At 52.3% G+C, this 13,402-nt stretch overlaps 1 protein-coding gene across 2 annotated transcripts in view; it reads left to right on the top strand.

The window, feature by feature from the left end:
• Positions 1-10,090, top strand: part of Dpf3 (double PHD fingers 3) — a 259,655-nt gene extending 249,565 nt beyond the window's left edge. For both annotated transcript variants that reach the window (XM_005321197.4, XM_078050466.1), the window contains one exon: positions 3-10,090. In XM_005321197.4, the coding sequence (XP_005321254.1) occupies positions 3-73 (71 nt within the window). In that variant the 3' untranslated portion in view covers positions 74-10,090. The remainder of the gene's footprint in view (positions 1-2) is intronic.
• The last annotated feature ends 3,312 nt before the right edge of the window (positions 10,091-13,402 follow it).

Below are 13,402 nucleotides of genomic sequence, written 5' to 3'. Positions count from 1 at the left end.
AGGAAGTTGGAGCTGCCACTTATGCTGGGAACTGCTCAAAGAGAAAGCCTCTGCCTTTGGCTGCCAGGCCTAGAGCCCCAGGTCACAGCGTGTGACTTGCTGCTGGAGAGGTTGAGCCAGAGCCCAGTCTAAACCAGATGGAGCCCTCCTCCCATACATCCGGACAGACCAACCAACGGAGAGGAAAATGAATAGTCACAGAAGGGCGTGGACATAGGGAACCGAGAGGACCCGGTATCTACTTACCTCCTGCCCCACCGATGGTACTTCAGCCAGCACCTCCTTGTTTCTACCAGAAGGATCTTGCACTTTTGAAGAACAAGGCCCAGCCCCAGCCCTGTGGAACCCTCTCCCTTTTACCTTAGCACTGCGCCCCTCCCACGGGTTTCCGATTTAAGGGAAGCCGTTTTGTGACCCCTCGTGAACCACTCGTGTGACTTGATGCTTTTGATCTATGGTGTTCCGAGAGATCTGTGCACATCCTCCCCACCCCCGGCTTACACCCTGCACCCTAAATTCTCACCAGAGGAACGAAGTGCCATGGAGAAGTTGTTGTTCATCGCAAGCCTCCTGGGGAAACTTCTAGACTTGGATTCTAGAAGCCATCTTGAAGATGGAGACTTGACCCCACCCCCACCTCCCTTCTTGTTCCTTGGTCTCTGTGAAGAGGAAGTGGTACTCTCTAGAACCCCAGCAGTGGTCGCCACAGTCGGGGTGGGGGTCCTTCATCCACTGTGTTATCGCTTGATGGGGGGGGGGAGTTGGGGGTTTGGGGACCGAGAGATGGGAGGAAACATTAGGAGAATGATGCTAAGGTCCTGCCGTGGCCAGTCAGTATTGGTGATCCATCAGGATAAACTGGTTCTTTGACCTTCAGAGCCGAGGCCTTGTGAGGCGACAAGCCACAGCCTATGGACAGAGAAAAATGGTCAAGACTCTGCCTCCAAACCAAGCTGGTTAGAGGCCTAGTTTTGTTTCCCCTGGTGGGATCCAAGCACTGGGAAGGTGAGCAAAGCCTACCCAGTCCAGTGTCCAAATGTGGGTTTTAAGGGACCGCGGCTTTGAGAACCCCTTCAGTATCGTCGCGACGCTACCAATTCCTTTGCCCAAGCAATTTCTTCCTTCCCCACGGTGTATGTTTGCTATTGTCTATTGAGACCTGACTGTAAACTTCTTTAGGATGGAGGAGAGAGGGTCGTCACTCCAGCAGATGATTAGGGTGATGTGATTATTTGTGACCGGGTGGCAAGGGTTCAGAACCCTCAGCCTGTGGGCTGTTCTCGTGTCCTAAGCTCCCCCATATGAGCTGGACTCTTGTTTTATAAAACAAACATGTTTCTAGAAGAAAGAGGTGGGGAGGCCTAGATTCCGAGAACTGTCTGTTGGAATAGAGCCCCGTGGGCTGGAGTGGATCAGACTGTCTTTGAATTGCAGCAGCAGCAGCAGCACAGTAACTGACACGTTTCTGGAAAAATCATTTACCCAAAGGGCAGGTCTCAGTCAGTGGGACCCTCGCGCATGCTCGGCTTCCCTGAAACCTGCTCCATCTCTGTGGTCCAGCAGCTCACAACAAAGACCCAGGTTATTTTTAGTCCTTCAGCTGCTGAAGAAGCCCCCGGAGACTGGGGCTGGCTGGGCCACTTCGACCCTGCTGCGGTGTTCACTCTGGGACCTGGCAGGGGCCTTCTTCTCCGGGGAAATTGCTCTTGGCCAGAGGACCCAGGGCAGCATGGCGTGCAGCCAGGCAGTGTGAGTCTCCCCCATTCCTTTGCAGAGGGACTTGAGGGTCACTCTCCTGCAGGCCCTTCTGGCCTCAGGGTGAGTTACATGCATACATAATGATCTCATTTAAAGGGCCTCTGTCCAGATGGGATTTCCATCTTCTCCAAAGCTATTTTCTTCCTCCTGCTGGCTGCTGGGCCCATCTGGGTTTGGAAGGTCCTGGGAGGATTTGAGAGGGTCCCATCAGAGCAGAGGGGCCCATTTCCTATTCTCACTACTCTGGATCTCTCTCCTCCCACAAACCCCCAAAGCAGGATGTCCTTAAATGGTGATTATTGGCTTTGAGATTCATTTGAAACTAGTTTTAGGAAAAAAAAAATGTTCCCCAATGTTCCCAAATGCCACAGTGACTTGAAAGTTAAAGGCGTAAATCCAAAACCAAAAGTTCTGGTTCTGCGACTCGACAGGCCCTCTTTTGGAGCACGTGTGAATCTGCTCCCCAAAGAAATGCAGATGAAGGGCGCCCTGTTCTATCTCCTACCAAGACTGCTGGGCCCACAGAAGCTGAGGGTGGACAGATCTCTCCAGCCAGGGTGAGACACTGGAGCTTGCCTGAGGATGCTGGTCTGGTCAGGGCTCTGAGTAGTTCCCTACTCTGTTTCTTTACTCTCCTCCCAACCCAACCTCCCTCCTCTTTGGAGTTTCCCCATCCAGAAAGTGGGTATAGCAAAGCAGGTGGATCTGTCACCTTTACCACCTTCTGCACTGGAGAAAGGAAGGTGTTGGTAAACTTCAGATTGGTCTCATTCTTTGAGTCCCTGAGAACAAACTGGAATCCTAGGGTGCCTGTGAAGGATCAGGGTTTTAGTTTTACCTCTGCCGTTAAGTGGCTGTGCAACCTTGGGCAAGTCACTTAATATCTCTGGACTTCAGTCCCTCCCACCCTTGTAAAATTGAGGTGGTAACTCTTGCCTGCCTGTTCCACAGTGACACTGGGTGTCTTAAAAAGCATAATGTTATTTAAAAGCCACTGCAGAATTGAGCTTGTCTGAGAGGAACTCCAAATGCCTTCCATGTTTGTCTTGTATGACAGCCAAAGTTAGATGCCTTCTTGAATCTCCCTTTTGACCAGAGGGGATTTAGGTTTTAAGAACCAGGCTGCCTGTGGTCAGGACCACTAGGCCAGGGCTCCATCAAGGAGACTGTGGGCTGCATGGGCTCTGGTGGGAGGTAAGGATTTGCCATCGGACTCAGGACTTCAAGATCCTGTCCCCACCTCCAAGGTTAACCAGCTTGGAAGAGCAAACTGGCTTTTGCAGAGGGCGTCAATCATTTCAGGTCAGTATAACACTCTCTTTTACCTTGGTTTAAAGCCCAGCTCTGCTTCTTTTTAGCTGGTTAATTTTGGGCAAGTGGCTTTCCTTCTCTGAACCCCATTGCCCAAGGTGTAAGGTGGGTGTAAGGTGTCTATCTAGAAGCCAGGTCAATGCAGGGACTAGGATAAAGCTGGAAAAGATCCTATGTGGGCCTGGAAGAATGAAGATCCTCTCTCCATGGGAGCTACTATCATTTGGTGCAAAGGCCACAGAGTGGAGATAATGACGCTGTTGCCTCCGGCTCAAATCCCTGGAACAGAAAGGGCCCTTTGGCTCCATTTCAGCCCTAGACTGTGGCTTCTGCAGACCAGAGAGGTGGGGCTACAGGATCCGAATCGGAGGAAGAAATCCTGTTCCCATTCTACAGACATTTTAGAAACACTGCTTTTGGGGCCTGCTGGAAATGCAGAACAGGCAACTTTGTGGGGAGATAGAATCGAGGCCCCTGCTAGATTTCCATTCCACAGACCTGCAGCCCCTGAGGCAGGACCCAGCAGGTCCTGAGGCTCCCTGCTCCGCCACTGCCCCAGGGCCAGGTAGGAAGCCCAGGCAGGCTGCAGAGAGCAGCTCTTCCTGTGGTTCAGGCTGAGACAGCTGTCGGTATGTGGGAGGCCCGAGGCCTTCCGGGCAGGGGGCGATCCAGGTTTCAAGGTGGGGAGGGCCCAGGTTTCCCAGGGAAGGCTTCATGGTACCCAGGGGAGTAACACTCCGGGTACAGTTTTGTCTTCCTGCTCTAAATGCAGCATGATTCCTTTCCAGCTTTTCCCCCTAAAAAGCCCGGATATCTCAAGGAAGAAAAATGACATGGTGTTATTACGCTTCCTTCGAGGGCAAGAGACCTGTGCTCTTCTGTGTGTGGAAGGAAGATGACTGACAACCTTAGGCTCCAGGATGCAGAGCAAAGGGGCTTTTAGTCTCCTCTTGGAGCCACACGTGTGAGGGGCAAAGCTTGGCTGGTGGCCCAGGGCGGGGTCCTGAGGACCTCCTTGTCTGTCTCCTAGGCTGGCTCTCCGCCTGTTCTGAAGGTGCTGAGAGGACAGTCCTCCCCCTTCCTCTATGGATTCCCTCCCTCAGCTCCTCCTTAGGGTGTTCCAAAGTCACAGTCCAGGTTCACACTCCCACTGAGGTGCCACCGGTCCTGGGCTGGCTCCTTTAAGGAGCAGCACATTGGTGTCACCTTTAGTGAGCTGGCATCCCTGGAGAAGCTAGGGAGCTGGGGGGGGGAGAGGGGGAGGCTGGAGGAAGGAGGTGAAGAGATAAGCCTAATAAGGAAAAGGGAGGGGACAGCCCTTGGGGAGGCCATTAAGCCTGTGACAGAACAAGGTGGGCACCTGGTTTCCTTAGGGGAAAATCCTGGAGCAGATAACCAGAGAGCAAGGGGTAGGGTGACGAATTTTCATAACCCATTTTTTCTCAGGCTTGTGATTCTATACAAAAGCAATCCCCCCAAACTCCAAACAAAACAAACAAAAACCCCAAACCTTGGCCCACAGTGGACACTGAACCAGCCCCCTGTTTCCCAAGGCCTCTGGTCTCTGGCTCCCTGTTGGATAGGGGGGCTTCCAAGGGCACAGCAGGCAGGAGCAGTACCCCTCATTCACCTGGAGGTGGGAGGGACCGCCTGAATGATCCTTGTGCATGTCCCCACTCCTCTGGACAAGTGTCCTTCTGACTTCCTGAGATAAGCTGCTGAAGGCCCTCGGGTCTAGATTGGCCAAGTTTGGGGGACCGATGGCAGCAAAGGGTGGGCTAGATCCTGGCCTGCAGGCTTAGGGAGTGGTGAGGTTCTAGGCACTGCTGCCAACTGGCATAATACCCCAAGTCCAGGAGGCCAGCAGCTGGGCAGTGAATGGGGGCCCTGGCCAGTGTGGTCGGCATCTGGAGCTCAGCAAAGGAGAATCTGCTCCTCTGCTCCTTGCTTGTGTGACCCTTTTGGAATTTTGCTCCCACCCCTGAAGGATGCTCCTGGTTTTCAGCTGAGCTCAGTTTTATCTGCATGCCAGGTGAGGAACAGGGGGGATGGTGGGAAGGACCAGACACTTCAATTTGTCTCAGGCTTGCAATCTCCCCACCCAAACCTTAACCGCCCTCGGGTCTAATTTATATGCAGTCAGAAGGGTGGTCCCTGTGATCGTCTGCAATTTGGGGTTGCTTCCCCATTTCTAAGCATGCCTAGGGCTTTGAGGTCTGTTTATGGTTCTTGGCCAGAAGCCACCACCACTTGCTCTAAGTGTAGAAAATGTACAAAAGATGGGTTGGTTCAGGGTTTGAGAGCTGGGAATCCTTTTCTAAGGAGGCTGAAGAGCCCCTGGTGGATATGAGGGTCAGCTGGGGTACTTGCTCTGAGAGGGAGGAGGAGTGAGAAGGATGTGGGTGCCACTTGCTCAGCACCCTGGACATGGGACGGGGGTCAGACGCAGACAGAGGGGGAGCTCCTACGAGCGTCTGAGCAGCTGCTCGCAGGAAAGCATGGCTGCCGAGCTGCCTCTCCATACTCAGGCTGCGGGGAAGAGAGGCGGAAAGGAAGTCCCTCCAGGAAACCCAGGGGGCGGGAATGGTCCCACTTTGCCAGTCTTGCCTTCAGTGCATTCCCAGAAAGAACAGGGAGCTCCCGGTGAGGAGCAAGGGTTGGAAGGGAGTGGATTTCCCAGAGCCTCTCTCTGGTTCCCGGTGAATCTTGCTGTGCCCCTCAGGCCTGCGGGGGGGAGGGGGGTCCCTGCCTGCCCTGAGGGATGTCACAGGGTCAGAGCAGGGGGATGCCCCTCAGTTTCAGACTCTGTTCCCACTTTCTTTGCTCTAGCCTCAGCCTCATATTGTGGGGCCAGCAGCCTTGACAGTGGGACATTCCAGGGTTTCCCCCCCTTTGGCCCCACCATGAGAAAGGAGTGTTTGTGCTGAGGGTGACATTTCCCAGGGCAAGCCAGAGGAAGCCAGGGCTCGGACTGGCAGGCAGCCAGAATCCTCTTGGACAGAGATATAATTACTAATAATGACCTCTAGCCCAGGCAGCGAGGAAGATGGCCATTCAGGTCGGCACCAACTCAGTCTGGCACAGAAGCACTGCGGTGGCAGGAAAGAGGTCCCTGTGTGCAATGGGGGAAACCCACGAGTCCCTGGGGCCTGGGTACTACCTCAGCAGCACAGCCCCATGGACCCCCAGGTTATAGTTACACCCTCTGCATTTCATTGGCTTGCCCCTCTGCATCCCTGTAATTTGTATTATATTATTAATATTGATGAGAACAGAGATATACAGGTGCACACACACACACACACACACACACACACACACACACACACACACACACACACCCTGCCTGATGGATTAAAGAGAGCTCTCGGTGTTGCTCCAGGATGAGAGGGAGAGCCAGCAGCTGCCAGACCAGACACATCTGCCCTGAAGGCCTTCTCCAGACAGGAACTCCAGCTCCCAGACCCTGCAGAGCCACAGAGGTCACACAGGGGACTTGGTGCTTGAAAGACCATTGGCTCCCTCCACTCTCTCCATCTCTCCCCTACTCACTTCTGCTTCTTTGGGAGAGATGTTTGGCCATCCTTGAGGACTTGGAAAAACAAACAAACAAACAAAAAAAAAAAACAAGACTTGATTGCATTATCAAAGGGATGCAATGACTTTATGGCTAGAATTGGGGCTGGGTTTTTATTGACTTTGCCCTTTCACATGTATTCCCTTCTGAGACCTTTGCTCTCTTCTTTTCCTGCCTTCTCCCTTCCCTGTACCTTCCCCTCCCTTCCCTCCTGCCATGCTAGATGCAGGAGGGTGGTGGTGGGAAGACACGGTGGCATAAAAGAAAAACAAAATATACCCCTGTGCGTTTTCAACATGTAGTTGAAGAGAACTAAATTAGGGACTAGAAAAAAGCAAAAGAAACATTGCTAGATAATATGTGAGTAAGAGCAAGAAAATATAGAATGATTATCTCTGAGCAGAGGCGGTAGGAAGAAGCTGGGCTAGGTAGGCAGGGAGTCCTGGCTTACTAGTGCATCTGGGACAGGTGGCATTTGGGAAAGCAGGCAGACCACACATTTTCACTAAACGGCCAGGTGCTTGGAGAGCACCTGTGCTCCTCTGGCCAGAAAAGGGAGTGTGTCCATCCTACTTGTCCACTACTCATCTGCCTTACTGGTCCACTCTTGGGTGTGTTTCCTCTGAAAGCAAATAAGCACATCTCTTGCCCTCCGAGAGGGATCGCTGGGCAGGCTGGTACTGGCTAGGGCATTTGACTTGACTTTGAGCAAAGTAATGTGCTAGGTCTTATGTGGTTGCTAGATAAATAAAACCTCACCCTGGCTCTGCCTCCAAGTTGCTTTTCAGCTATAAAACTTTGCTTTCCCAAAGAATCCTGATCACATTTGAAGTATTGTGCCAGTGAGGAAGGTTTGTGTGTATCCAGGTCTCTGGATGCCCGTTCATCTGTAGAAGAGTAGCACGTGAAAACATCTAGTTATTTCCACACTAGTTGGGGAGAGGGACACAGATGATCTCATCCTGGTCGCTTTTCTGTTTTTCCAAGTGCTGTCTGCCCTGGGAAGATAAACATCCTTAGCATGGGAGTTCCTGAGGTCATCTTCATGCTTGGAGAGTGCCAGGCGGCCAGGGAATCTGAGGCTGGGTCTCCAGGGCTGCTTTCAAATTCCTGGGAAGAGTGGGGGGAGGTGCAATTGGCAGGTGCAATTGCAGATGTGGAAAGTGACCCACATGATGGTCTTGTCCAGTCCCTGCTGCAGAAAGCAGAGAGGGTAGGTAGCGGCGGGGTACAGACTGATGCCCTTATTGGGTAGTCTCCCACAGAGACCCCGTCGAGGTTGACACAGCCTTGGGGAGCCCGCCTCTGGCATGGCTGGTAAGTGTTTAGATGAAGCCCAACATCAGAGATATTTTCTGTTAACCTCCTCCCCCCGCTTTTGGCCAGGCACTCATCAGCTCCTGGCTTCTGGGTTCGTTTGACTCCCAGCTGCCTGTATCGACAGCATCGGATAAACCATTTATTTCTTCTCCATTTTCTCTGCACACATTACAGCCAGGTTTCAGCTTTTAGCTATTCCCTGGAGAAGCCACACCAGGCTCACTTGCAAGTGAAATGCCTGACCTGGGGGAGCCATGCTTCGGCTCACGTGGAGAGGTCAACTCAGGGCTGGCCTAAAGAGGTCTGTGGCCTTTCTGTGAGGAGGCCCAGGGGAAGTACTCTTTGGGGATCTAGACTGCACCTGGCTGTGAACAAGGTGATTTTGGTGATTTCTATGGAGAGTCAGAGACATGGGATTTGGCTGTGAGTTCCATTCTACAGTGCTTGAGAACCTGAAGGGAGTTCCAGGGTTTGATCTACCCATCTGTTTAAAAGCCTGTGGGCAAGGTTCTTTTGAACCCTAACCTCCTTCGAATGGCCAGTCTCCCCGTATCCTTATTGCTAGCAGGAGAGGAGAGGGAACTGTCATTCAAGTTGGATCCTAACCAGGCCAGACTGGAAGTATTGCCCCTAAGCAGTGGGCAATGGCCCCTTGAGCCCATGAGTCCTCTGCTCCATGACTTTGGTGAGGTCTGACCCTGCTTATGAACCCTGGGGTTCTTCTGGGTGGAGATTGGCAGGAAGGTCTAGGGGTAGGAAGGTCCCTTGGGGGAGAAACCTGCCTTGCTCTCCTATGAGGAAGCTCATGTCTGCACAGGCTCCTTGGGAGGCATGGAAGTTGGTGGGCTGAGTCAGAGAGTGTGAGGCATTTGGGAAGGGGACCCTGGAAATGTTCTGATGATCTCCAATCACTGGGCCTCCACTGGTGTCTGTGTACTTGTAGATGCAATACCAACTTCCTCCAGGTGGGGGGTACAAGAGATGGAAGCCATTCCAACATCCCACCCCTAGGGCTCCCACATGCTTTCTTTTACCCACCCACCACAACTCCTTCTGAAACTCTTAGTCATAAAGGAATGGCCAAGAGAGTTGGCCTCCAGCCCTAGAAATGCCTGCAAATGAGAGTCTTCCTTTTATGTCCTTGGACACTCTCCCCGTTGGACCTCAGGACCTAACACCACATTGCCTCTTGCTGACTGAACAACCTAGACGTTTTGCCTTGAGCTACTTGCTACAGTGTGCAGGACTGAGGCTGACACAGCTTTCATGAGGTTAGAGAAAAGGGCTGCAGATCTGGGAAGTTATGTGTAATGGTCTGGAGACGATATTTCCATTTGGCTTGCTTTGGCTTCTCTAAAAAGCAACCACAGCAACAAACAAATAGGAAGCCCCCATCCCCCACTCTGCAAGCTCTCCCCCTCTTTCAGGTGTGATGTGATTGTAGTCTCCGTCTATAGATGTGTGTGCCACTCTGGTTCCTCTGTCTTCTAGGGATGCTCCTTTCTCCTGTGTGTCAATTCCCACTCCTTTGTAGCTCCAAGTGTAAAGTGCAGTGATGTCCTGCCCTGTCTAAGGGATCTATTGAGACCTCTTGGTGTTTCAGTATTGGAGATGAGGCTGTACCACATCTCCTACCACCCTAAGGGGATACTCTGGTTTGGTGACTTCCCAGAGAACTGGCATATTGTGAATGTCTCCAGGAGAATCTACAGGTTGGAAACAGCCCACATGTGGATTTCGGCTCACAGAACAAGGACTTGCCTGGGGGAAGAAGCACCTGCTCTTCCTTCCTTCCCAAGGCTGGCTGGACGGGCTGCCCATGAGCCAGGACCCACCACCTGCCTGCCCTCCTTCCTGTCCTGATCTAGTTCCAGCAGTGGAGCCTTGGAGAGGTCAAGACTCAATGTGGGTGTCAAGCAGCCTCTATCTTTGGAGCCACTGGATGTCCCAGCCCTTCAGTGGACTCTTGCACGTTCATGAAGACTGAGTCACAAGCACCCTGTCTCTTTCTTACTGTGGTTAGTATCTTGTTCTGTGATTGGTTAGCAGTGTTAACTATCCATGTAGCAAATCTTTTGTCTGCAATTTAGAGAATGTGTAAACAAATAAAAGGCTTTAAAACTCTTGGGAGCTCTCAGTTATTTTCCTCCCAGTCTTTAGAACATGAATGGCAAATGTATAAATGGTGTGAGGTCCACAATGTACAAATTATGCACACCCAAATTCCATGTTGGGGTGTACAGTGGGACTGTGTTTGGGTGTGTAGCATGGGTATCCGGTTCCAGAGAAGCACCTGGTGCTTAACGTGTTTGCAAGGAGGCTCCAGGAGCAACACCTTTCAGGTCTCAGTTGCTGCTTGGTGATGGAATTCTGACCCCATCACACCACACATAAGCTCCAGGGAAGCCACGTCAGGGCGGCTTTCATGGGCACAGCAGGGGCCATAATTTCAACCTAGAGAGCTTCGTTTGCAGGAGTGCACTGACTCATTTTCAGGAGATCCCTCTGAGGAGATCACAGACCATTCCAAAGGGAGCCCACAGAAACTTCTGGGAGAGGGGAGGCCAATGATTCAGAGATGACTAACGTTGGAGGTGGGAAACATGGTGGGGGATGGGATGGGGGAGCGGCCTCTAGATGGGGTCTTTCTAGATACCAGCTGGTTCCATCTCAGTCAGGAACTGCCTTCCATAAAAGGCAGGGAGATGACTTCACTGGGCAAGGAGCAAGAGGCCTCACAGAAGGTACACCTCCACTAGGAGTCTCCAGAATCTGCTTAGCAGGCACCGAACAGGCAATATTATGGTGTATGATAGGCCAGGTCAGGGGGGATTTGGGGGAGCAAGAAGAGCAATGAGCTTGTGGGAATGTATTCGTGCTATTCATTAAGATGTGGGTGGGCATGATGGGGGGGAGGGGCGGGGGGGGGAGCAAGTCAGTTTAGCTCTTCCCCGAGCTGCTTGCTCCCGTATGCTCCGCTGTTCTTCAAGAAGCCATTCACGTGCCTTCAGTCTTTGCTTGTCTCAGCATCATGTAGGCCTGTTATTTTAGCAGAGGAGCCACTAATTGTTGCTGCAGATGTGGGCCACTGAGCAGGTTTTAGCCCTCCCTGCAGCCAGGGGCCAGAGGAGAAAGGCCAGGCGTTTACCCAAAGTGGCCTTATGTGACAGCTGGGCTTGCAATGTTGAACTGCTGATTCCAGCAGCAGGGGACTTAGGCTCATAAAGGCCAGACAGGAAAAGATCATGCAAATGCCCATGTGCGGGCTTTCATCTGCACGGAGGGCTGGCCTTGCTTCTGCTCTAACCCCTGGGAGCCCAGCATTGCATCCCGGTCTGTTATGATCAAAATATCAGATCCCCCTAAATCTTTATGTTGAAAGGTCATGGTATTAGGAGGTGGGGCCTCTGGGAGGTGATTAGCAACCCTCATAACTGGTATTAATGTCCGTTTAAAAGTGGGCTCTAAAGAGACCCCCAATACCCCTTTACCATGTGAAGTTAGCGTGCGATGAAGGATTTGAGGATTGGGGCCCTCACCAGACACCAAATCTGTTGGCACCATGATTTCAAACTTCTTAACCTTCCAGACGGTGGGAAATAAATTTCCATTATTGACAAGGGAGGGCAAACCTGAAGCCTTCCAATTAATGTTCAAGAAGACAGGGAGCAGAAGGTCCTTCCTCTGTGGGGAGGGGAGGACTAAGAAGAAGGGACCAGAGATAAGAGGTTGATGTGGCTGCTCCTGGTAGGGACAGTCTAAGGATTCTGATGGGGGTAGAACATGGTCCCCTCCTCCTTGGGTTAGTAGAAGAGATACTGTGAGAGGAGTCGCAGTTCTAGGTCTTGTTTTATCTAGCTGGGTGACTTTTACAGGTACAGGCATGAGGTCTGACAAACCCGGCTCTAGATTCAGGCGAGTTTGGGTAAGCAGCCATGCAGATCAAGGGTACATGCACGTGAATGACCACACCTGTCCTTCAGCTCCTGGATCTCCCCAGAGGCCCTGTGGGGTACCCAACAGAACCTATCTCTACTCATCCCCTTGGTGTGGCATGGGACCCAGGGTGCCGGAGTCTCGGGTGGTTCTGAGTGATTTTCTAAGTTAATTCTGCAGAAGCCTAGGATTTGGGGATGGACTTTGGAGATGCCCAGATGCCCTGGGGATAGGGGTAGAAAGAAGTTTCCTGAGCTCCAATTTTCAGCTCAAACCATTGGCCAGCATAGCTCTGGTTTTCTCTTGTCTTTTATTCGTGATTCTGTTGCTTTAAAAAAACAAAAACAATCCACTCTGATTGGAAACCATCTTGGGTGCCAGAGGGTGGGAGGGGCACTAGGCGTGTCCTCTGAGGCTGCAGAAGGCAGTGTGATGATGAGAAGGGCCCAGAGCCTCTGCCAGGTACAAATGGAGGCAGTCCATTCCCAGCTTTCTCCAAGGCGGGGTTGGGGGGTGTCTGACTCTCACCAGGGCCTCCCTTTTGGGTTTCTCTTATCAGTGGAGGGACACTGATGTTCCCACCCGTCTTCCTCATCCTCTCCTGGAGTTCCTGCAGCCCGCCGTGCTCACTAGCCTTCCACCCCCACCTCGGCCTACCCTAATGCTCAGCTGTCACAGCTTTGTCATAAGCCTGAGCCCAGCAGGGCCAGAACAAAAGTGTGTCCCCAAGGCGGGTGGGTTGAGAATGTTCTCGGGCTAAACTTTAGGTAATTAGCATTGTTAATGCTCGTTCTGTGATATTACAGCTGTGAGCCTCATTAAAGTGTTCTCCTGGGGGAAGCCAGCGCGATTCAGGTGTCAGCCCTGCTCTTCTTGTAAGCGTCTGCCTGCCATCTCCACGCCTGTGTTCAGAAGCCTGGCTCCTTCCCATTCCCTCCTCCTGCTCCCGCTCCCTGTCTGCTGGCATCTGGGCTGGGCCTGCGTCTCTCAGCTGGGACTTGCTCCTTCCTACCCCCTTCTCCAGAGTGGGAAGCTGCCTCCTGCTTTCTCCTGCCCCCACCCACCCAAAGAGAAACGTGCCCACGGCCCAGAGCACAATGGCTGCCGCTGCTCTCCAGGATTCCAGTGCAGCTTTGAAAGAAAGGGTTTTCTGCTGTGGCCAGGAACTGAGCCTGCTTCTGCCCTATTAGGACATGGTCTCTCGGGCTTGTACCCTCCTTCCTCCTAGAAAACCCATTTGTACCCTCTCCTGACTGGATTTCCTGGGCTCGACTGGCATCTGCTGTAGTAGCCCCTCCTCAGAAAGAAACCTGAGTCCCACTGGCTTCAATTTCTGGGATTCCTGATTCCTGGGAGGGGAGGCCGGGGACTAACTATTTGCCAAACAGAGAAATATGAGACGCTCTTCAACCCCCTTGAAACCTTGAGGAAAATAATGGCTGCCCCTCCAGGGACCAAACACAGGCTCAACCCAAAACAGAAAGGGAAAACACAATTCCA

This window comes from Ictidomys tridecemlineatus, chromosome 5, assembly GCF_052094955.1.
Source record: "Ictidomys tridecemlineatus isolate mIctTri1 chromosome 5, mIctTri1.hap1, whole genome shotgun sequence".
Lineage (NCBI taxonomy): Eukaryota > Metazoa > Chordata > Mammalia > Rodentia > Sciuridae > Ictidomys > Ictidomys tridecemlineatus.
This window is presented reverse-complemented; position numbering and strand designations above follow the sequence as displayed.